Raw genomic sequence first — 26,254 nt, forward strand, 5'->3', positions numbered from 1 at the left:
AAAAAACAAAAATACAGTTTCTTTTAAATGCTTTAAAAGAGTTTTCACCGATAAGTTCTTGATTTTTTGGTTATTCCACGTTGAAATATTCGATTTGGAATTTGACGAATAAGAATCTACTTTTCATTAGCTACAACTCTGCTTCTACTGGGTCTGCAGACTTCATATATACACCATTTTTTGTTCACTTTTTTATGAGCTATATTTTTTCTAAGACTATTTTTTTCAATAAAATACTTACTTTTTGAGTTATTTGCGAAAAACCGCATAAAAACCTGTTTTTTTTTGAAAAATGAATATATTTACTAGCAAATAACTCGAAAAGTATTCACTTAGTGAAAAAACTCTATAGAACAAAAGTTGCTTAAAATTAGTAGTTTTATCCAATTCCGGACTATTTTGAACGTGTGTTTTTTCGCTCCCGAGAAGGGGCGAAACTCACATCCAAGGCGAAAGCACACATCGGCACAATATCACTTTTTTCTTTGACATATTAGCTATGCATATGCCAAATTTCATGTCAATCCAAGCGGTTCTTTAAAATTCGGAGGTTTAGCAATATTCGACCGTGGGTAAATGGACTATGAATATTACTTCTAAAAGTTCAATTTTTTGCTTTATTTCATGCATTTACCTACCTACCTACCGTCAAAAAAATACATAAACAACATGATCCAACATAAAAAAACATAACTTAAGGGGCGCCAAAATCTTTTTTTGCACACAGGCGCCTGTAACTCTTACGGGGTCCCTGAGTGTAAGACCGATAATAACATATGCATCAGAAATAAGAACCACAGTCACAACACAAAGAATGCTGGAGGCGGCAGAGATAAGAGTACTGAGAAGAATTACAAGAAAGACGCTGAGAGATCGAAAGAGGAGTGAAGACATCAGAAGAAAATATAACGTGCAGGGTATAAACGAATGGAAACTAAGTAGAAAAAAAGTGTGAAGAAGATGAAAAGGAGGTAGCAAAACAAAATAATTGGCTTAATTCCTATTTTGACAACGATTTGTTTGACGTTGTGTTTTATTTCCATTAAAGATCGTAAATCACAAATCACATCAATAATTTGGTGACCTTTAATAAAATCATTATTGCTAAATCTTCAAGCTTATTATAGGTACATAAATATGGCAACAGAGTGTCTCGAAATTTGGTAATTACGCCCAACGAGTTTACACCGGTATTAAAAATAAAAATACCACTTCTTCATAATCACTTTTTACCTCTTTTAAGATTTAGTACCTACTCATATCAGATAATCGATCGGGTACCACCGCTTGTTTTAGCAGTCAATGGTAAACAGCGATGGGTGCTGTATCATGCGGTCAGGTACTATCAGCGCTTATTTTAGTCGCGTCGATAGCGATTTTTCTTGGAATACGAGCTTTTCTGGCTCCACCTCCAATTCCTGAATTGGGGGAAAAGTGGTGGAAAGCCTCTAAACCGGCTGAACTTGATACTAGTGTTAGACCTTTTAAAATACAAATTTCGGAAGAAGTAAGTGTACAAATATTTATTACATTTTTTATTTAATATGAGACAATCGTTTTGGTATTATCTTAATAATGTGTTTTAATAGATACATTTTTAAGATTATTTTTTGCGCTTTTTTTAAAAATGAGTGGTTCAAAAGTTATATTATAGTGGATAATTTTATTTGAAAAGCACTGTATATTGTCGGTTAATTATTATTATTATAACGTCCTGCGACGTTGTCCGATGCCTAAGCGACAGTTCCCTCGATTGTTCCAGTCCTTATCAGATAATCCTCTTTCGCTCGTAGCAACCTCCGTATACCACCAATCCAAAATTTTTTCGGTCTTCCACTTTTTCGATTTTCCTTTGGTATCCTTCTCATTGACTTTTCAGGGAGTTTTTCATCGCTCATCATTTAAACGTGTGCGTACCAGATTAATTTTTACTCTTCTATACAGTCAGTAATTGTTTTTGTTACACCCGTTCTCTCTCTTATTATTTCATTACGAATTATCTCCAACTTTGATGTTTTGTCTGATCGTCTTAGTGCGTCCATCTCCTTAGCCTCTAGTTTTCCCTTGTTTTGATGTTCTTTAATGCACCAAGTTTCAGAACCGTACGCTTTTTATCAGAGTATTATACATTGTTACTATTCGTTATTTTCCTATGTCGTTACTCCACAATATTCCATTTAACGATTGTAATGTCATCATCATATTTTCCTTCTTTGTTCAACAGTACTCCCAAGTACCTAATTATAATTTCTGCATGTTTTTATTATTTCATTATTTTCTATAATCAAATCGGTTGTTTCTTCACCAATACATAAATATTGTATTTTGTCTATATTCATTTGTAGACCCCATTTTACTTTAGTTGACGCGCCATATATTCCAAGTCCTCCTTATCATTTGAACAAATTACTTGGTCGTTTGCGAAGTGAAGGGTATACAAACAAGTCCAAGTACAAGGGTATTCATCAATTTGTATAACCATTCCGCTGCATTTCCTTTAAATAGTGTTGGGGAAATGCAACTACCCTGACGTAAACCTGAGTTCCTCAGAAGGATTAAGAAAACCCGAGAGATACTGACCACGATCAAATTTCTAAAGTTAGAACACTTCGGACAGATTCTGCGACAATTAATCCAGATATGTCCTCATCTAAGCTACCTTGCAAGGAAAAATATTTGGAAACGAGGTTCATGAAGAAAAAGAAAATCCTGAGTAAAAAAGCTATAACAGTTCTAGCTATTTTCCCATGTAAAATCCCATAAGAAATCGCTACGGTCCATTCTGTTCATTTTTGACGCTTTTTGTGGTGGAGGCGCGACTGCTCGTCAGGTATTTAACATGTCTTGAACAGGTCTGAACAGGTCTTAAGCAGAGACCTGTTCAAGATCTGTTCAGACCTGTTCCAGACCTGTTCAGACCTGTTCAAGATCTGTTCAGACCTGTTCAAGACCTGTTTAATACCTGACGAGCCGTCGGCGTCGCCACAAAAAGTGTCAAAAATAAACAGAATGGACCTTAGCGATTTTTTATGGGATTTTACATGGGAAAATAGCTAGAACTGTTATAGCTCTTTTACTATCTTGGTTAAAGGACCTCAGAACCTGGTTAAACATAACATCTGTGCAGCTTTTTCGAGCTGCTGCAGATAACATAAAGATTGCCATGATAATCGCCAGCATTCCATATGGATAAGAGATAAGCATATCAAGAAAGAAGAATCACATGACCAAAATATGAGAATTTTCTGTTTTACTGTGCAGATCAGATATTGCTACGGTTTTATTAATGATTCAACTAGGAGGATTGAGCTTTTATTTACGAAAATGTTGGAAATATCATCCTAAAACTGATTGTTATAACATCTGCTTAAAATACAACTAAAATAAAGCATTCGCAAATGTTCAACTATGGAAAATAAACTGTAAATGTTATATCTCTTGTTATAATCATAATCATAAACGGTGCGTTTTTATTATTATTAATAGATGATATTGTTTTTATTCAGATTAATTTCTTTTTTATCTTTTATTTAAAATTAAATACAAAATATCATTATATACTTTCATAATATTATTTGTAATGGGATATTTTGAAGATTTGTTTCTTTTTATAGAAAGTTTTATCAATCAATAATTAAGAATAGTGTTTGATTTGACCTTGATGACAATAATGTAATAAACTTTATTATATGGATACATTATCACGGACCTTGCCCTTTTTTACTGCTTCTTATTTTTCTCCTCTTACCAGATGTTGCAAAATAATCATTACAACTTTGACTCAAAGGAGTCCAAACACTCCTTAAAGAGAATTTGGACTACTTCTTTGTATTATGTATTTTCAAAAATATTTTTAAAGAATTACAGTGGCATAACCATGGGGTGTGTTTTGGGGGTTATAAACCCTCCCCCATTTGGATGTACTTTAAGCTCTATACGCTTAACAACATTACTGTTCCATACCCCCAGATACCTTCCAGTAGTCGTAACCCCCCTTAAGATTATCCTGGTTATGCCGTTGATAAATTATTTATGAGTCGACACTAAAGGCAGCAACGCATTAGAGAGTCGCGGACACGACTCGTCGCGAACAAGACAGTGGAAGACTTCCAAATGCGTCTATGAAGATTAAAAACAACGTAAAGAATCTCAGCTAGGCTAGTCCACGACGAGTCGAGGCGCGTCCGCGGGTCTCTAATATGTTTCTGCCTTAATAGTCTCCAAAAAAGACAGAAATATATAAATGTCAAAAAGAAATTCTTACACCAACCAGATACAAAAAGAAACAATGGATGACGGAGTAAATCTTAGATTTAATGGAAGAAAGACGTCAGCATAAAAACAAAGATAATCAGATGTACAAAAATATGGATAAACAAATAAAATCCAAAACTAAGCAGGCTAAAGAACAATGGTTAAAAGAAGAATGCGCAGAAATAGAAGAACACCAGAAAAGACATGATAATTTTAACACATATAAAAAAATTAAGGAATTAACTCAGAACAACAGAAAAAGAAACCCGGGAATACTAAAAGATACACATGGGAAACTTGTGTTGAGTACTAACAAAAAATTAAAAGATGGACAGAATACATAAATGAATTGTTCAAAGACAATAGAACAGAGCAGATGGAAGTCGAAGTAGAAGATGATACGGTTTTGAAGATATTAAAAGAAGAAATTAAATCGGCATTAAAAAACAGCAAAAATGGTAAAGCAGTAGGTGTAGACCAAATCCCAGTAGAAAGCTTAAAATGCATAAATGATGAAACCTTAGACATTATCGTAGACCTGTTTAACACAGTGTACAAAACAGGAAACATACCAAAACAATGGTTACTCTCAACCTTTTGTGCTATCCCTAAAAATACAAACGCTAAAGATTGCAGTGAATACAGAACAATTCAAGTTACATTCTCAAATTATTCTTGAAAATAATACATGGTCGTATAAATAAAAAACTAGAAGAAGGAATAGATGATAGTCAGTTTGGGTTCAGAAACGGACTAGGAACCAGAGAGGCGTTATTTGCTTTTAATGTGTTAGCTCAAAGATGCATGGACATGAATGTGGATGTGCATGTTTGTTACGTTGATTTTGAGAAAGCTTTTGACAAAGTAAGACATGAAAAATTAGTCCAAATTCTAAAGACAAAAAACATAGACAAAAGGGACTTACGAATAATAACAAACCTTTACTGGAATCAAAGAGCACAAATTGTAATAGATAACGAACCCAGTCCAGAAATTGAAATCAGGAGAGGAGTTCGGCAGGGATGTATTATGTCTCCATTACTCTTTAATGCATATAGTGAAGCCAATTTTCTAGAAGCATTGCTATCTCAAAGTAAAGGAATAATAATTAACGGAAGATCTATTAACAACATAAGATATGCAGATGACACCGTGATTATGGCAAGCTCTGCTGAACAACTCCAACTACTACTAAACAAAACAAACAATTTCTGTGAAGAATATGGACTAAAATGAATATAAAAAAGACCAAATACATGATAATAACTAAGAAAACAAACATACAAACAAGCATACATTTGGGAAATGTACCGATAGAAAGGGTTGATAAATACAAATATCTAGGAACCTGGATTTCAGAGAAAAATGATCAAACAACAGAAATAAGGACCAGGATAGAAATAGCAAGAAATGCGTTTGTAAAAATGAAAACAGTTCTCTGCAACAAAGACCTTAGCTTAGAACTGAGAGTAAGAGCTTTGAGATGCTACGTGTTCTCGATACTACAATATGGACTTGAAAGCTGGACATTAAAGCAAGAACACATAAATAAGCTACAGTCATTTGAAATGTGGTGTTACAGTACAGAAGTATGCTTAGAATAGCATGGACACAGAGGAAAACGAACACGGAAGTATTGCGAGAAATGGGTAAAGAATGCGAAATAATAAACACAATAAAAATAAGAAAGTTACAATATCTGGGACACGGAATGAGGGGACCGCGATATGAAATGCTAAGACTGATAATACAGGGAAAGATAAGAGGCGGAAGGAGTATAGGAAGAAGGAGAGTGTCATGGTTAAAGAATTTAAGGGACTGGTTTAGATGCAGTTCTATAGAACTCTTTAGAGCAGCGGTGGATAGAGTAAAGATAGTGATGATGATATCCAACCTCCGATTAGGAGACGGCACTTGAAGAAGAAGAAGTCTCCAAAATAAAACAAAAATCTGGAAGTTGCTCAAACAGTTCAAAAAATAAATAAAGTTAAAGCAGTTGGACCAGGTGATATCAGTGGGGAAGTTTGAACAGGGTTCAGAGCGATAAAAAGAAGTTGACTTAAGGAGTCTGAATTTACTGTTACTCTAACACTCTAACCTACCTTTGTTTATTCTAAAATCATTTTCAGCTGAGACGAATAACCAATCGCTAATTTTAAGCAACCTGTTTTTGTTGTTGAAAGATTTGAATAGTCTATCAAAATTATGTAATATCATTATTGTTACAGTCCACGGAAAATTCTTAGAATATGCAATGACGATTAATGTTTATTTGTTGATGAAGATATGTAAATTAAATTACATATGTAAATTTTTGGCCAAAATCGATAATATCGACGAATAATTATTTCCCGATGTAGAAAACCACAATCTTATTTGTAGTAGGGGAGGCAAGTATGCTAAATTTGCAGTTACTCAAGCGTTATGGAGCCATATTGAGTTGTGAACATAAGGTCTTAAAACCAAAAAAAATTAGTTAAGTTTTCCATTTTTAAGTTTTTTGACATAATATTCATTTCGCGAAGTATCGCCAGTTTCCTATTTAAAATTATAAAGTTACTACCACCTCTCTCCGTGGGGGGTCGTGTTTGGTATTATTCGATAGATTTTAGAATAATATTGCATACGTGTTTTCCAGTTTTTCGATCTGACGTTCATTTCTCGAAATATTCGCTTTTTTGTGAAACTTTGTGACTAGCTTATATCCTTACGCCCCACTCCAATCATCAGATTTTTGAAATATACACTGTTTTTCGAGTTTTTCCAAGGATAGATTTTTTCAGACCCCCCTTAACGAACGCCCCTGTTTTAAGAGTCCATATATATCAAAAGCTAAAGCTGTTTAATAAGGAGTAGACCTAGAAACACGTGTCAAAGGATGGTAAGAGACTGGAATTAAATCAAAACGCAACTACTTATGTTTATTTTGTTAAGTTATACTCTACGCAGAGTAAAAAACGATAGTGGTTTAGATGGGTAAACTGTTGAAGCATAAGTGGAATAGATTCCTAGCATCGTCCGATAGCTTGCTTAAACCTTGGGTTTACAGTTTATTTGGATTATTATCGACACTCACTTCATCGTTCCTCATTAGAGCAACCAGTTCGTGCGTTTTGATTCAGTTCAGTCATTCAGTCTTCTTATAAGCTTTCTTTGATAATGGATAGACCTAGAAAAACATGTCAGAGGATGATAAGAGACTCGAATTGAATCAAAACGCATCTGCCTATGTTTATTTTATTATCATAACCAGTGTAAAATTAAGATTAATATTAATTATTATTATTCTGACTATTATTATTAGTATCCCGAAATAACCAAAGTACGTGCCTCCTAGCGGCGGGATACGGGCAACAATACATTGGCTTATAGGGCAGTCCTTACAGTAGGGATCCTGGCCTATACAGAAAAATGCAGGCGGGTGTGGGGTAATACTGCACTTTGGTTGCATTGGTGGTGTATTGGCTAAACGTGCAGGGCAGGGTATGGTGCTGATAGAAAAGGCATTCAGGCATCAAATATCCAAAAATCTTTTCAGGCCATAATAATGAAAAGACCTTCTCCAAACGCAGTAAAAACTTATACTGAAATGATGGCATCTCCTGAGGTAAAATGTTCCGGAAGTAAAATGAGCCTCCGTTCGGATCTCCGGGTGAGGACTATCTCAGGGGGAACACCATTGCAGGTTAGAAAAATCAGGATAGGGTCTTGGAATCTTGGTAGTCTTACAGGTAAGAGTCTGGAGTTAGTGGATGCGCTCAAACGAAGAAGAGTTCAAATTGCTTGTATTCAAGAAACTAGGTGGAAAGGACAAAGGGCGAAAGAAATAGGTGAAGGATACAAATTGTGGTATGTAGGGAGTAGTAACACTAGAAATGGAGTTGGTATAATTGCTGATAGTGAAATGAAAGGTAACGTAGTAGAAGTTGTAAGAACGAGTGATAGAATGATGTCAGTGAAATTTGTAATTGATAAAGAGGTATTGAATGTTGTTTGTGTGTATGCTCCCCAAACAGGTCTGGGTGAGAATGAAAGAAGAGCTTTCTATGATCAATTAGGAGACGTACTGAGTGATATTCCAGCAGAGGAGAAAGTTATAATAGGAGGTGATTTCAATGCACATGTGGGCCAAACCAAGACAGGATATGAAACAATACATGGGGGATTAGGCTTTGGAACTAGAAATGAAGCTGGAGATGACATGCTTGAATTAGCAACAGCATTGGATATGGCGATTGTTAACACATTCTTTAAAAAGAGAGAAACTCAACTTATTACCTACAAAAGTGGACAACATCAATCCCAAATAGACTACTTCATGATAAGGAAAGAAGACATACGTGAATGCAAGGACTGCAAGGTAATAGTGAGTGAGACAGTAAGCCAACAACATAAGCTGCTTGTTCTGGACATCGAAGTAAAAAGCGAAACTAAACAAAAATATCGGAGAGGACCACAAAAAATCAAATGGTGGCTGCTGAAAGATGAGAAAGAAGGTCTATTCAGGAGAAGAATAGTAGAAAAAATATGTTGGAACATGAAAGGAAGCCCTAATAAAATTTGGAGAAAAATGGCCAGTAGTATTAGAGAGACTGCTATTGAAATACTTGGGAAAACGTCAGGAAAAAAGTTTGAGGATAAAGAGACTTGGTGGTGGTCAAACGAAGTACAAGGAAAAATAAAAGAGAAGAGAAAATTATATAAAAAGTGGCAAGAAACCAGATCCGACACAGATCTTCAAAACTATATGGTGGCGAAAAAGGAAGCGAAAGTAGCAGTAGCAAAAGCCAAAGCAGAAGCGTATTCAAACCTATATGATCAACTTGATACCAGGGAAGGCGAAACGAAGATATATAAAATAGCCAAACAGAGAGCAAGGAAAGCAAAAGATTTTAATCAGATTAGATGTATCCGAGATGAAAATAATAAAATACTAGTTCACGAAAGGGAAGTCAAAAAGAGATGGAGAAAGTACTTTGACAGCTTATTAAATGAAGAATTTGACAGACAGCCTGTAGAGTCAACGGAGACAGTAGCAGCAATGGTCACCAAAATAACCAACGAGGAAGTGGCTCAAGCGCTTCAAAAAATAAAGAAAGGAAAAGCGGTAGGACCAGATGATATTCCTGGGGAAGTATGGAGAGCATTGGGAGAGACAGGAACAAGGTGGCTAGCAGGTCTATTTAATAGAATTATGGAAGTCGGACAAATGCCAGACGAATGGAGAAGCAGTATACTGGTACCTGTTTACAAAAACAAGGGAGATATACAACAATGTACAAACTACAGGGCTATAAAACTGCTTAGCCACACCATGAAAATATGGGAAAGAGTAATTGACAGACGGATACGTGAAGAGACCGAAATATCCGAGAATCAATTTGGCTTTATGCAGGGTAGATCAACAACAGATGCAATTTTCATTATAAGGCAGTTGATGGAAAAATACAGGAGTAAAGAAACAAACGCTCATATGGTATTCATTGATCTTGAGAAAGCATATGATAGAGTTCCTCGAGAGATTCTGTGGTGGGCACTCAATAAGAAAGGAGTCCCTGGTGAATATGTAAAGATTGTGAGGGATATGTATGAGGGAGTAACGACTAGTGTTAGGACAGGTGTGGGAGAGACTGATAAATTTCATGTGAAAGTAGGATTGCACCAAGGCTCTGTGCTTAGTCCGTATTTATTCTCATTAGTTTTGGACCAGATAACAGCGAAACTACAGGGTAACATTCCATGGTGCTTAATGTATGCTGATGATGTCGTGTTAGTAGGAAATAGTGAAAGAGACTTAGAACAAAAACTGGAACAGTGGAGACAAGCTCTGGAGGAAAAAGGTTTAAAACTTAGTAGGACAAAAACAGAGTATTTGGAATGTTCATTTAAAGATGGAGCTACTACAAATAAAATGGTATCTTTGGATGGTGAAATGATTGTGAAAAGCAATAGTTTTAAGTACCTAGGATCGGTATTACAGAGTAATGGAGAAATAGATGGAGATGCATGCAGTAGAATTAGGGCTGGATGGATGAAGTGGAAAGAAGCGAGTGGTGTGTTGTGTGACAGAAAAATTCCAATGAAGCTGAAGGGAAAATTCTATAAAACAGCCATAAGACCGGCTATGATGTACGGAACTGAATGTTGGGCAGTGAAAAAGAAAGAGGAACAACGAATGCATGTGGCGGAAATGAGAATGCTTAGATGGATGAGTGGAGTGACAAAGAAGGATAAAATTAGAAATGAGTATATTAGGGGAAGTCTAGGTGTGGCACCAATTGATGCCAAAATGAGAGAGCATAGGTTAAGATGGTTCGGTCATGTTCAACGTCGAGACGTTAATCACCCAATACGAAGAATAGCTGAAGTGCAGATTCCTGGAAGGAGTAGGAGAGGAAGACCAAAGAAGACCTGGGGGGAGGCGATAAGGCAGGACATGTTGGTAAAGGGGATTAACATTGATATGACCCAAGACAGAATTGTGTGGAGAAATGCAATTAGGGAAGCCGACCCCGCATAGGGATAAGGCAAAGAGAATGATGATGATTCTGACTATTATTATTACTCTACAAATATGTGTAATTTAAAATGGTGCTTAACTTTCAGGACCTACAAGACCTTAAAAACAGACTAAACCGAACAGTCCCGTTGCAGTCACCTCTTGAAGATGTCAAACAACACTATGGCATAAATACCAACACACTCAAACCTATATTAGAGTTTTGGAAAACAAAATATGATTGGAGAAAACGAGAAGAATTCTTTAACCAGTATCCACAGTTTAAAACAAACGTCCAGGGACTTGATATCCATTTCATTCATGTACGACCCAGTGAAACTAAAGGAGTGAAAATGTTACCAATGTTAATGTTGCACGGATGGCCAGGATCAGTTAGAGAATTTTACGAAATAATTCCAATGCTTACTAAACCAGAAAAAGAAAGGGATTTTGTTTTTGAGTTAATCATCCCAAGTGTGCCAGGCTACGGCTTTTCAGAGGGAGCAGAAATAGTTGGCCTCAATTGTGCCGAAATTGCCATTATAATGAAAAATCTTATGGACCGACTAGGTTTCAAACAGTACTATCTTCAAGGAGGTGATTGGGGAGCTGCAATAGCCGCAGATCTCGCTATATTATTTCCAGAGAAAGTAATTGGTATACATTCGAATCTATGTTTTGTCAACACTCCAATGTCCAATTTTAAATACTTTCTTAGCGGTTTTATACCATATTTATTCGTTGATGAAGGTAAGGAGCACTTGGTCTCTCCAGTTTGGGACAAAATAGAGTTCTTGATGTTGGAATTTGGTTACACTCATATCCAATCTACAAAACCTGATACAATTGGTAAGAATTTGAATTATTATCGTTAATTATAGTGTCTTTATTAGTATTCCCCTTCTCAAACACCTTTTTCCATTTTTCTTCTTCGTCAAGTGCCATCCCGCGACGGAGATCGGCAATCCTCATAGCTATTCGGACTTTAGAGGTGGCTGCTCTGAAAAGTTCATTTGATGTACATCCGTACCATTCTCTCACGTTGCTCATCCACGATTTCCTGCGTCTCCCTATGCTTCGTTTTCCTTGAATCTTTATCTGCATAGTGAGTTGGAGCAAGTTGTATCCCTCTGCACATGTAATATTTCCGAAATACATATTCCAATTTTCTGGTTTTGATTGTATTTATGACTTCCATATCTTTATTCATCTTTCTCAGAACCTCTTTGTTTGTGACGTATTCTGTCCATGTTATTTTCAGAATTCTTCTATACACGCTTCAAGTTCCAAGCAGGGGCGGTTTCTCCATTGGTTCACTTGTGCAGTGAACACCCAATCAAATTTCATTAGAATACATATTTTTTAAAATCTCATAAATATCATTAAAATATTTTTTCTTAAATCTCGTAAATATCATAGTATCATTAAAATATAACTGTATTTATTAATCACATAATTTGTTTGCACAACACCGCTACGCTAGATGCACGTGGTAAGTGCAGAATTCAAATTGAACCCAGCCACTATAAAGTAAGCCTATAGAAGAACGAGAGCTCTTAAATCCGTGAACCAGGGATTCTCCTATCTTAAAACATTGACCATTTGTGCACTGCACACAGAGACCGGGGCGAAGCGTTTCGATTCACAATTTGGCATTTTCTGTTGTGGGATTTTATTAAATACAATATTGGTAGGTACTTTTTTTAGGATGGTGGAGCCTTATTCAGTGAAGTTTATAAAAGAAAATGCAAATAGTTTTGAAAATCGACTTCTTATAAAAAAATGGACTAACTTGGCCGGAGATAAACTTGGTAAAAGAATGTGCAATAAGAAACAAAAAGTTTAAACATTGTTTTAAAGTTGAACAATATAGAAAAACTTAGTGATTATGTGGGTGTGATAAACTACATTCTTTATTTTGTTTTCCATGTTTAGTATTTTCAAAGAATAAAACTATAATTTCAATCTCGGTCTTTGGATGCCGTTAAAATAAACGGATTTTTAAACAGTTTTGACAAAGCCATTTCATTATTCGTAACTTCTGCCTCCACCTTCACCACCGAAGAAGCGCCATCATTCAGTAGGTATCATATTCTGCACAAAACAAATAAAGTGTGTGACATCCTGACTAATCGGGTCAAAGATAGGTTTCATTTTACAGAAATCTTTTCGCCTGCGGCGCGTATTCTCCGTTCGTATAATTACATTCTTAAATTGAACACCCTCCTTAAATTACCACGAGCCGCCACTGGTTCCAAGCTTACATTCCGTAAAACAAAGTCGAGACAACGTAGCACCTAGCCAACCTTACTCTTAGATCTAACTTCAGATCTCTTGTGCAGGGCACTTTTCTCATTTTGATAAAATTCGCTCTAGCCTTTCCATTACTAAATGCTTAATTGTTGTTTATAAGGAAAAACTGTCCTTTATTCATTGTTTTTTTACTATTATTCCGGTTTTTTTAAGTTTTAGTAGTTTAGTAGTATTTTTCCGGTTCTTAGTTTCCAGCTTTGTCGATCGTTCCATTCTCCAGGGTGAAGGTTTCTTTCCGACATCGCCTTCTGAATGCCGCCTAGTCAGGATTGTTTCAGCCTTCCTCTCTTCCTTCTTTCCCTTGGCATCCATTTTAAAATTTATTTTGGCAGCCTGTCGTCGTCCATTCTTTCTACATGACCACACCAGGTCAGTTGTCTGCTTTGAATTTCGTCTATGATAATTGCTTTAACTCCCATTAAATGTCTGATTTGGTCATTTTGTATCCTTTCAAGCCTTGATTTTCTAGCTGATCTTCTCCAAGAAGTCCATCTGAATGAATAGCTGATCTTTCCATATGTACGAAATAGTCTTCCTTTCAATTAATTAATAATTAATGTGTAAAATTTTAGGTGTTGCTCTTCGTGATAGCCCAGTGGGTCTAGCTGCATACCTGTTAGAAAAATTCACCACATGGACAAATGCTGCCTATAAAGATTTAGACAGTGGTGGTCTGACTAAAAAATTCACCATGGAACAACTAATAGATAATGTGATGATATACTGGATTACTCGATCATCAACCACCGCTATGAGACTGTACGCAGAAAGTGTAAATAGGAAACATTTAACTACAAATATGGAAGGGTGAGATTTTTGCTAATTTAAGAAGTACACATAGTTTTAATTTTCTTTATTCTTCTTATCTTCACGTGCCTTCTCCGCCACTAAGGTTGACAGTTATAATTGCTATCGATATATTTGTCGAAGGCCTTTTATATCTAAACATATCTGCATTATCACGTTGCGTTGAAGGAAATCAGTAATTGTCTTGTTCCTAAGTCGTTTCTAAATCCGAACTGGGTATTACTGATGTTCACCTTCTAACTTCCTGTATATTGTGATTGTGAATGATGAATAATTTTTAAAAGTACTTTTAACATACTATGACACATTAGACTGATACGACGATGGTGCGATGTTCACTACATTGTCTCACGTTGTTCTTCTTTGGTATAGGTATGAATGTTGATAGTAGCCATTCTTTAGATAATAATATTATATCATTATATCAGACATATTATATCAGTTTTGTATATTATGTAATTGAATAAGTCAATATCAACTTCTGAGAAAGACTTCTGTTGGCATTTCATCCGGAATAGCTTTCTTTATGATTATAATTTTATAATTAGTTTTTGGGTAAACTAAATTATGGGTCTCTTTTTAAGAAAAAACTCTACTGTCATACAACTTGGTAGACAGGTTTCTCCTGGAACAAGGAAGAATCCTATCGAATTTAGGGTAAATACAACTGCTTCTTCTTGTCGTATTGTTATGCTTTGACTTTTAATACATAGGTTTTTCTTGATTAGCGGTAACCCTATTAGTTTTAAAATTATCTGATCATATTCTTTGTCTCATCTTAATATAGTTTTTTTTTCTTAAAGCAACAGTCCTAGAGTTTTGAAAATTGGTACATAGGTTTCCTCTACTGAAAAAACGTGTTAAGTTTGTGGTTGATAAATCTTATTATTTCTGATTTTACATCTTTTTTTATTGAGACAAACTTAATGTAGAACTTTGACTTTGAATCTTTGGCGCATGATTTTCTCTTGGAAGAACTATACCTATTGATTTTGGGGGTCACTATCTACAGACTTTGTTACAATATACATCCGATGTTGTCTAATAGTATCAAGTCTAAAAAGGTGTGAATTGTTGGTGAGGTCTTCTGGTGTACCTACTGCTTTTGAATTTAAGTGTTTAGCAATTGTGTGTAACATCTGTATTCAGAGTTTGATCGCATATTTCGTTTTGATTTTTATATTTTTCAAAACCTTCAAATAAATTAAGGATTAAAAATCAAGAAATGGAAGTGAAAAATCTAACAAAAATGTGATATGCTTGAAACCAAGTTGTTTGTGGCTGATTAGATACCAACCAATAGTGATTTTCTCTATCGTAGACCTCTTATTTTTTCTCTGTTCTTATTGATTGATTTCCATGGTTCCACAGTTATGCGTATGGTCTGGACCCAATACAACGCTGAGATATATATCTACAGGGTGAATGATTAGTAGGGTAAAGCTCAATAGCTCCGCTATAGTAATAGATAGCAATAAAAGTTAATAATAAAAATTTTAGCCACCTTTGAGCTTCACGTTACAAAATTAGTTAGAATGTTACAGAGGGTGTTCGATAACACAGTGGCAGACCAAACTTTTGTTTTTTTAAATGGAACATCCTATATTTTATTTTAAATTCGAAATCCTGTTAACTTTTCCATCACAAAAATAAAAAGGTTTGTTATGTTATACAGGGTATTTACAAAGTTATAACCAATTTTATATGAAAATCGTAACAAGTTCAACTCCCTGTATAAATAAAAATAAGCAAAACAACAATGGTTTATTAATGCCATATTTTTTAACGTATTGTCAAAATTTTCAAGAATAGTCGATATTGCTAATTTTCTTATTCCAAATACAGGGTGAGTCAAAACGCAAGTACATTATTTTCTCAGTAATTTTAAATAGAACACCCTGTATTTTATATCACTATTGAAAAGTACCATTACCGTACTTTAATTTTTAGATAACATTCCCTATGTCTAAATTTATTAGTTTTCGAGATATTTTCATTTTTCGATGGACCAGTAGCGTGTCCACCCAAATCACCAGAATTTAATAAACTGGACTGATTTTTTTGGGGTTACGTTAATAATGAAGTTTATAAAATACCTCCAGCAACAAGGGATGAGATGAAAATTAGAATACAAAGTGTATTTCAATGTGTTAATTTACAAATGCTCCGTAGAGTAAGTAGCTCATTCAATGATCGTTTTTAGGCGTACCTACATAATAATTGTGTTAGGAGATAATTTTGAACACCTTATGTAATTAAATATTTAACATATTTTATTAAAATTAGCTTCTAATTTTTTCAAACATGTTTTTTTTGCAAAATGTATTCCTGATAAATTATGTTTCGTTCTTGATTTGTTACTTTGTTTACATCATTTACATACAAAAGTAGTGTTTAATTGTCTTCACAAAATATTGTATTTTGTGTTTGTGTGTTTTTTTGTAAAATTTATTACTAATTTTCTTTGTTTATTTGTTGCATTTACATAAAAAGATAGTTTTTAATTGTTTCAAAAATGTTGCATGTAGTGGTTATGTTTTTGTTTGTAAAATGTATTACTAATAAATTATTTTTATTTCTTTATTTGCTACAGTGTTACATTGACTACCGGATTGATAATCGGTAATCTTCAATTGTCAATTCAGTCATGGCTTACTTAAAATTTAGATAAATTTAAACACCTAAAATAATTTGCTCTGAAAAATGAAAATATCTCGAAAACTAATTTTGGGCATAGGGAATGTTATATAAAAATTAAAGTACGTTAACGTTACTTTTCAATAATGATATAAAATACAGGGTGTTCCATTTAACATTACTGAGAAAATAATGTACTTGTCTTTTGACTCACCCTGTATTTGATATAAAGAAAATTAGCAATATAAATAATTCTTAAAAATGTTGACAATAAATAAAAAAATATGGCATTAATAAACGATTGCTGTTGTGCTTATTTTTATTTATACAGGGAGTTGAACTTGTTACGATTTTCATGCAAAATTGGTTATAACTTTGTAAATACTCTGTGTAACATTACAAACCTTTATATTTTTGTGATGGAGAAGTTAAAAGTATTTCGAATATAAAATAAAATATAGAGTGTTACATTTAAAAAAAAAAACATAAGTTAGGTCTGCCACTGTGTTATCGAACACCCTGTAACATTCTAACTAATTTTGTAATGTGAAGCTCAAAGGTGGCTAAAATTTTTGTTATTAACTCCTTTGCTATCTATTACTATAGCGGAGCTATCGAGCTTTACCCTACTAATCAATCACCCTGTATATTGTTTAGTAGACCACTCATCAGCGGTAAAAAAAACTGTAAAACCGTGGAATTATGAGAATCAACACCGATTTTAATGAAAATTTGGGTTTAAGCTCTGTTGACACTCTTCTTCACAATCTACCCTATGTCGAACTGCGCTTTTGCCCTGGGGGTAAAAACAACCCCATCTAGGGGATGAAATTTTTTTAATCAAAATAACTATGGAAATCGATAGAGTCACCAATTCTGAGTAAATTTTGTTCTATAATTTTTTTTTTGCAAATTGTCACTTTCCAAGTTATTTGCGATTGAAACTATGCATTTTTCATTGAAAAAAACTCACGTTTTATAACCGTTTTTCATGAATAACTTAAAAAAAAATTAATTTTATAGAAAAAATCATTGAGCACAAAATTGTGGATAATAAAAAACAAAGATTCGCGTCGGAAAGACCTAGTAAACCCAATAACGATGAGTTATTGCTCTTTAAAGGATGGTTATTTTCGAGGAACCTCGAAATGGAGAACTCAATCAAAACTCGAATGTGGTGCAATTTTTTGGGAAAACTTAAGAGACATATTTTTAAGTTCACTAAAATGTCTTTCAGATAAGTTCTGGCAAGTTTTTTGCATAAGAACTGACTGACATGACGAAAATAAAGTCGCTCTCTGCTTTTTTCTTTTTGAAATGTAATCCCCTCGTCGTTACAAGTCTAATTAAAACGAATAGCTTCCCACTTGAAATTAACTTTATTTAGGTATAATTTGTACGATCCATGTGATTCGACCGGTTTGGAATGCTTAGTTTAGAAAAAATTGTTGAAGAAATCGAAAATTACATTATTATAATTTTAAAAAAGTGCATTTTTCTTAAATAAACCTAAAAGTATTCATGATACAAAAACAAAAACAAATCTAAATTTTTAGTAAAAGAAATTCTACAATTAATATTTGAAACATTTTTCATATTATGAATACTTTTAGATTTATTTAAGAAAAATTCATTCTAAAAATGTCATTTTCAATTTAATCAACTATTTTTTTCTAAATTAAGCATTCCAAACCAGTCAAATCAGATGGATTGTATCAGATATACCTAAATAAAGTTAATTTCGAGTGGGGAGCTATTAATTTGTATTAGGATTGTTACGAAAAGGGTTTAATTTTTACCTTTCAAAAAGAATAAAGCAGAGAGTGACTTTATTTTTGTCATAAGTTAGTCAGTTCTTAAGCAAAAAACTTTTATTGGAGCTTATCTGGAAGGTCTTTTAATGACCTTTAAAAGATGTCTCTTAAGTTTTCCCAAGAAATTGCACCACATTCGAGTTATTAAGATTAAAGATTCTCCATTTCGATGTTCTTCGAAAATAACCATCCTTTAAAGAGCAATAACTCATTCGTTATTGGGTTTACATATAGGTCTTTCAGACGCAAATCTCATTGTTTTTTTATTAGCTACAATTTTGATATTAATGATTTTTTCTATAAAATTAATTTTTTTTAAGTTATTCATGAAAAACGGTTATAAAACGTGAGTTTTTTCAATGAAAAATGCATAGTTTCAATAGCAAATAACTTGGAAAATGTCAATTTTGCGAAAAAAAAATTATAGAACAAAATTTACTCAGAATTCAATCGAATTCCATAGTTATTCTGATTAAAAAAATTTCATCCCCTACATGGGGTTGTTTTCACCCCCAGGGCAAAAGCGCAGTTCGGCATAGAGTAGATTTTGACAAAGGTTATAATTACTGCATAAATCCAAATTTTCAAGGAAATCGACCTTGGTTCTCAAAATTCCACGAGAAAATGGCTGTTGATTGGACTATAATATAGACCACAAAATGTAAAATTAGAAGTTATCTTTTACAATCCTAATGAGATCACTCCAATAATACACATCAATGATTAGTTGATTTAGAAATTTAAAAAAATATGTCATTATATTTCTTCCAATTCATTAGCGACTTTATTATCTTCTTTAATGAGATAAAGCGTAACCCTCTTTCTGTTTACAGAATTCCTGTACAACCTCCAAGTGGCTGTTCGAGATTTGAAAAGGAAATCTTGTGGTTTCCAGAATCTGTTCTCACTGAAAGATTCGTAAATATGGTCCACATAAGCACCCACCGTGATGGCGGCCATTTCGCTGCGTTTGAAGTTCCTGACGTTTTAGCCAAAGATATTTTACAGTTTACAGAAATTGTTGAACGTATTATTAAAGAAAAATCTTAGTAGAATATGTGTATGGATAATAATAATTAATAATTGTTATAAGATGTTTTATTAAAGGTTGTATAAATTGTTTTATTTAAGTTTATTATTTGTTTTTTGAAACTTTGTGTGTGTGTTTTGTTTTATGGCGCTGGAACTAAGCCAATTAGCCAGAATTTTTTTTAAATTTTTTAACTTGATTCATCAAGTTCAAAATACCCAATACATATTCTGTGTCCGTTTTCGTCCATGTGTTCCGACAATCTCTTTTAATTTCTTGTGCAGATGAAAAGTATCATGTTTCTTGTAATTTTATTACATTCTTTATACGAAATTGTGTTTTCGCCTGTTTTCATTTCTGCCTGATTATTGCGTTGATCCTCTTTTATTCGGTTTTATCTTTATTTCTGCCTTTTCATCTTTAATGAGACTCATGGACCAGACAAATACTGGTCCCTGAGGCTCAGTATTTGCCTCAGTCTTCCGTCATCCACCCTTGGTTTATTTTTGGTTTTACTGTACTTAATTTTGTTTCTTCAACGGCCCTTAATATATCTTTAATTCTCGTTCAGTTTTCCTCAGTACTTTCCTCTATGCTTGCTGATAACTTTTTTTTTCTAATACACTAGGTATTTCTTGTTTTACGGTATCATTTAACATCTTGTCTCTATCAATAATAACTATTCGCTTATTCGTCCTTGTAACCCTTTTCACAGGGCCGTTACTACCATTGGGGTAACCGGGGCAGTGCTCCGGGGCCCCCGGCCAAGAGGGGCCCCGCAGGAATTCTCGTTTGGTTGGCCGTGCATAGATTTTAACGAGGAAAATAAAAATATGTATTTTAAAAGCCGATTCCAACGAAATAGTTTCAAATGACACAATTTTAAAAAGACCTTACAGATGCACCCTAGACCTCCACATAAAGTTGAGGGGGCTAAGCTGGGGCCCCCAAGACCATAACATAAAAATTTAAATTATTACCTAGGAAATTAGTTATTTTGGCGTAATAAAACCTAAAATGCCATTGGAACAGGGGCCTGGGCCAAGCTGGAGCCCCCGAGACCTTTCGTAAAGATATAAAATGTTACTGAGAGAATTTAGTCATTTTGGCGAAATAAAAACTAAAATGCAACCGGAATATGGGCACCCCGTCCCAGCTATATTGTCTTAACCAATTTACCCCAGGCCACATATTGGTACGTAAAAGGAACCACATTGTAGCCGAACAATGTACTTGAATAAAACAGATAAGATGGTAATTGCAAAATTATTTAACTTAAAATAAGGTGATTTCAAAATTTTTTGTGTTGGTCAACTAAAATAGCAATATATAGGTAGAGGCCAGGAACGAAAGCTTTTCACCTCGCAATTTTTACAGAATGGATCGATTTGCTTGAAAATTTGAGAATAAGTAGTGGATAGTCCAAGGATCAAAATCTATATAATGCCGAAAGGCGCTTTTACCATGGGGGTGGTTGCCACCCCATCTCGGAGGTGGACATTTTTTATTATATTTTGACCACAAAAGTTGATAAAAACATTCATTATAAGCAAAACATGTTCTATACATTTTTTTGATAGAATTAATAGTTTTCGATTTATTCGCTATCGAAAGTGTTAGTTTTGTATAGAAAAAATCAATGTTCTTCGATATACTCATTTACGATTCACTCAATTTTTGCCGTAGAAAATGTTTTTTCAAACCAAGTTCTTGGGAATTAAATAACCTACAATTTTATATTGAAACATTTTTTCGTCTCTCTGATGCTAATTTTTCTATTCTGAAGAAAATGGAATTTTTTACCAAACTACAAAAAATCGTTATTCGCTTTTAACTTCAGTTTTTTAAAAACTAATCACTCTAAGCCAGTCAAACTTCTAGAATATATTAATAATACATAAATAAAAAAGAATGAATAAGGCCAATGACTAAAAACACCGCTAACTTACATTATTATGCTTCCAATCTGATTTCTCCTTTTTTTATTCAAAAAAATATATTGATTTTTTAACCGTAACTTTTTTATTTTTTACCTTAGAAAGTTTGTTAAAAAATATTTTGTAGGTTTTTACTAGATCTATAAGCCTGTTAATATTAAATCTTTTTAAAAGCCTCAGTCACCAAAAGAGGTGACTTTAAAGGGTTGGTATAGGTGGTTTTTGCATGTTATTACAAGTTTTAATTGTCAATAGTTCACTCACTTTCTCCGTAAAAAAAAATTTTTGCAAACCGTGATCTTAGGAATTAAATAAACTATAATTTCATATTTAAACATTTTTTCGTATCTCCGATGCTAATCTTGCTATTCTGAAGAAAAAGCCATTTTTTCCAAACTACAAAAATTCGTTATTCGCTTTTAACTCCATTTTTTAAAAACTAATCATTCTAAGCTGGTCAAAGTTCTAGAACCTATTAATAAATACATAAATAAAAAAGACCAAATAAGGTTAATGACTAATTTTTACTAGGGTGGTGATTAGGGGGTTGCTTGCGATCACATTTTCGCTGAAAAAATGGGGACTGACATTCTTTTCATTATAAGTCACTTAATGTTTGAGCTAGAGATTTTTTTTATTTCTGGAGATAGATATTTTTAAGTACTTACTTTAAATTAGTTAGAAAGTTGTCCTCGAAAAATGAATAGTTTTCCCGTCTTTTGACTTTGAAACTACAATATTTAGCATTTGACGAAGAAGAGCCAACGCATAATAAAGTATAGCTCGATTACTATTGGTCTTAAAGAAAATTTAAAAAACGGTTTTTTTTATTTTTTAGGAAGGTACATTTTTGTTAAGTAAAGTTGTTTTGATAAAACGAAAACTTTTAGAGTTATTAGCAGAAAACTTATTAAAAACTTTGACTTTTCGATATAAAACTAACACTTTCGATAGCGAATAAATCGAAAACTATCAATTTTATCAAAAAAATGTATAGAACGTTACCAACTTTTGCGATTAAAATATAATAAAAAATTTCCACCCCCGAGATGGGGTGGCAACCACCCCCATGGTAAAAGCGCTTTTCGGCATGATATAGATTTTGATCCTTGGACTATCGACTACTTATTCTCAAAATTTCCAGCAAATCGATCCATTCTGTAAAAATTGCGAGGTTTTGTCCTATTTTAAGCTTCATTACTTGGACTAGTACAAGAAACTTCAGTCATGAAATGCATTAAAATGAGTATTCAACGGGTTAAATATCAAGAATTTTTTTCTGGGCCGCCCCCCATTCCGCTGGGGGATAAATCCCAGACCCCACGGTAGGGGCCCCCAGATCACGTTTGCCCCGGGGCTCCCAACATCGTAGTTATGGCCCTGCCTTTTTAATCTCACTCTTATTTTTCCTACTAAAATATTGTGATGTATTGGTACATCTGTGTTTGGATATGTTTTGACTGCTAAAATTGAATTTCTGTATCTCTTATTTGTTCAAATAAAGTCTATATCTATTCGTTCAGGTGTATCTGCTGGTGATCTCCAGGTGTAAAGTCGACACTTGGAAGTTTAAATATTGTGTTAGTTATTGCTAGTTCATTTTCTATATATATTATATTATAATATACAAAAAGATACCAAGATATCTCCTCTTTTATTTCGTACTTTCAAACGATATTTTGTTATGATATTTTCATGCTCTCTTTCGCCAATCTTGGCATTAAAATCTCCCATGATAATATTGAGCTAGTGTTTCTTTGTTGGTGCTAATACTTTTTTTTATAAATCATGATAGATTAACTGAATTATACAAAATTATCTGCAGGAATATTTTACATCATAACTGATTGGCCTAGACCTTCGATCTGCCAAGGTCAAGGCGGGCCGCGGGCCCGAAATTTAAACATTCAAAGTTTCCGACCGGTGCTACCACAGCCGCTGTTGTCAAGTTTACTGTTTACACGGTAGATTACCGTTTTCATGTTACAGCTCTATCATATTTCATAACTTATTCGTGCTTTTAAATTATTTTAAATACCTATTTCTAAGCTACTTGTTGAATTTTAATTATTGAACTAAAAAGGGTTGTTCCCTAGGTTGGCTGCATACCATATAGTTAAAAAAACTCAAACATGAAATAAAAACCACTTCTATGTAATTGGTATATTTATTAAAAATTTTAAAAAATCCCAATGGATTGAAAAAATGTGTCCAATTCAGAACGTTTTCGGACCTATTGGTCCATCATCAGTGAATCTAAAATAGAATAAGTAATCCCACTAATAAAATTGAAAGATGGTTGAAATTTTAAAAGTTAAAAAATGTGGTTATGATTACTTACTCGAATACTTGCTAAATAGCCCCAGAACCAAACAATGGTTGAAATTATAATTCAATCTACATTATGTGGTAGTGATATTGAACAGGCTAAACGCCGATGTTAAAAGATATAACCTCCGGGAACATGGTGAAACTCTACCAGGAAACTTAATCAACCATCTTAGGCCAACGTTGACAACCAAGTGTCAAAAGTTTGTAAGGAACTCTATGGAGTGACATTGACAGTAGAGAAGAAGGTAGTCGATTTTCAAAAGTTTTAACCAAAGGTCATGATCCAAAACAATTATAATATTATGATAAAAATTTTAATATCTGAAAATGTCTAACATTTAAATCTATTGTTTTTTGAAAAGAAAATTGTGTTTTACAATTTTTTTTTAATATAAAATTATTTTACTTTGACTGTTTACTATAAAATTAAACTGATCAAATTGATTAAAAAGGAAGTATGAGCTGCTATTAATAATCAGTTTCCTGGTAGAGTTTCACCATGTTCCCGGAGGTTATATCTTTTAACATCGGCGTTTAGCCTGTTCAATATCACTATAACATAATGTAGATTGAATTATAATTTCAACCATCGCTTGGTTCTGGGGCTATTTAGCAAGTATTCGAGCAAGTAATTATAACCACAATTTTTAGCTTTTAAAATTTCAACCATCTTTCAATTTTTTTAGTGGGATTACTTATTCTATTTTAGATTCACTGATGATGGACCGACAGGTCCGAAAACGTTCTGAATTGGACACATTTTTTCAATCCATTGAGATTTTTAAAATTTTTAATAAATATACCAATTACATAGAAGTGGTTTTTACTTCATGTTTGAGTTGTTTTAATTATTGAAGTTGAAGAATTGCGTGTTTAGAACTAAAAATAATGAGGTATGCAGAAAATATGAAGTATGAACATGTATTATTGTTTTAATTCTGTCGATTATTTTTTAACGATTTTAATTTCCGATCGTGTAGTAAGATTTTTCATCATATGTTTAATTCTGTCCAATCATATTATTATTATAGGGAGAATTTTCTACCTAGATTATTACAGTGGAAATATTTTTAGGTGGATTGTTTCTGTTTGTTTACACCAACAAATTTTCAAGTTTTGACAACTGTCAAATTTAAGAAAATGAACCATGATAAACTTTTAGTTCTGCATCTAATGTCAAACTATCACGAGGGTAACACAAATCGGCAATTTTAAGAGCTCGATTGTACTTCTGTAATATTATTTCATGAATAAAGCTGTATTTATAAATAATTTTAACTAATATTTTAAATACCTAAATACCTTAAATAACTAAATATTTAATATTTTTATATTAAATTTATTGAAACTCTGCCTGGGGTAGGGTGAGGAACGGGTGTGAACGGGAACTGAGTAGCTCGGAAATCACCTTACTGCAGCCGGTCCCAAGCCCGGGTAAAAGAGGAGGGTTGAGCGGAGGGTTAACTACCCACCCTCGGAAAAAGAAGCTAGTTATGAAAACTGCAACTTTGCCTCGGAACCGGACAAATAAACACAAAAAACGACCAATGCAATGTAAAAGGACTATGAATATCGGAACTTGGAATGTCCAGAGTTGGTACAGACCTGGAGCTGCCACAAATGCTGTGGAACAACTGGAAAACATAGGAATGGATATAACAGCAGTCCATGAAATAAGATGGCCAGACGATGGAAATATAAAAATAAGTAAATCCGCCATCTTCTTCAGCGGTAAAAAACAGAAGACATGAATTTGGAACGGGCTTTGAGATTAGAGACGGCCTGGTACAGAATATACTAAATTTCAAACCTATAAACGAAAGGCGTGTATGCTATAGCAGAATGAAGGGAGAACGATACAACATTTCGATCATCTCAGCTCGTGCTCCAACGGAAGAGAAGGATGAAGATATCAAGGATGACTTTTACGACGCCCTAAAAAGAATGATAGATACGATGCTCAAACAAGATATGCGCAGACTCTGCGGAGATTTTAATGCTAAAATAGGCAAAGAGTCTAGCCTACGCCCCACAATCGGAAAACACAGCCTTCACAATATATCCAACGACAATGGCTTAAGACTCACAGAAACTGCAGCAGCTAATAATATGTTAATAAAGTCAACTATGTTTCCGCATAAAGACATTCATAAGCAAATCTGGATCTCAAACGACCATATTACGCGAAACCAAATTGACTACATCATTGTAGATGCCCGACATGGGAACAATATCATAGACGTAAGAAGCCTCAGAGAAATAGACGGAGACACAGATCATTACTTAGTCAGAGCAAAAGTCAAATCCAGAATATTTAGCCACAAATACAACAAAACAACAATGAACCCACAATGGAACATGGACGAAATGCAGAACACAAAGAAACATCAAAAATATATAGAACAACTTGAGCAAACCTTGAACTCTGAAACAGTTTACAATGATATATAAGAGCTGTGGGAAACGACTGCCGAAATAATAACCAAGACAGCTGACAAGATCTTTGGAAGGAGTAGGCAGAAGAGGGCAAAAACACGGTATGACGATGAATGTCGGAAACAGCTGGAAAAAAGACGAACAGTAAGGAAGACATGGATACAACTACAAACAGACAAAAGTAAAAATAGGTCTG

The 26,254-nt window shown here is 33.8% G+C and overlaps 1 protein-coding gene across 2 annotated transcripts; it reads left to right on the forward strand.

Moving 5' to 3' along the window:
- Window positions 1–1,251: 1,251 nt before the first annotated feature.
- LOC114338837 (juvenile hormone epoxide hydrolase 1-like) lies at window positions 1,252–24,894 on the forward strand. Of its 2 annotated transcripts, none has more exons than XM_028289468.2 (4): window positions 1,252–1,507; window positions 10,861–11,602; window positions 13,639–13,873; window positions 24,697–24,894. In XM_028289468.2, exons 1-4 carry the CDS (start codon window positions 1,316–1,318, stop codon window positions 24,740–24,742), a joined length of 1,215 nt encoding a protein of 404 aa, XP_028145269.2. In that variant the 5' UTR covers window positions 1,252–1,315; the 3' UTR covers window positions 24,743–24,894. The 2 variants fall into 2 exon arrangements, with proteins under 2 accessions (XP_028145269.2, XP_028145259.2); XM_028289458.2 differs by lacking the exon at window positions 24,697–24,894 and adding an exon at window positions 19,158–19,449 and having other exon boundaries at window positions 1,254–1,507.
- Window positions 24,895–26,254: the final 1,360 nt, after the last annotated feature.

Source organism: Diabrotica virgifera, chromosome 1 (assembly GCF_917563875.1).
Source record: "Diabrotica virgifera virgifera chromosome 1, PGI_DIABVI_V3a".
NCBI lineage: Eukaryota > Metazoa > Arthropoda > Insecta > Coleoptera > Chrysomelidae > Diabrotica > Diabrotica virgifera.

Excerpts from the sequence above, each read along its gene's own strand:
- LOC114338837 (XM_028289458.2), top strand. The coding sequence starts at position 1,316 with ATGGGTGCTGTATCATGCGGTCAGGTACTATCAGCGCTTATTTTAGTC. Across the intron at positions 11,603-13,638 it reads TACAAAACCTGATACAATTG|GTGTTGCTCTTCGTGATAGC; the intron begins GTAAGAATTTGA and ends GTAAAATTTTAG. Across the intron at positions 13,874-19,157 it reads TTAACTACAAATATGGAAGG|AATTCCTGTACAACCTCCAA; the intron begins GTGAGATTTTTG and ends TTCTGTTTACAG.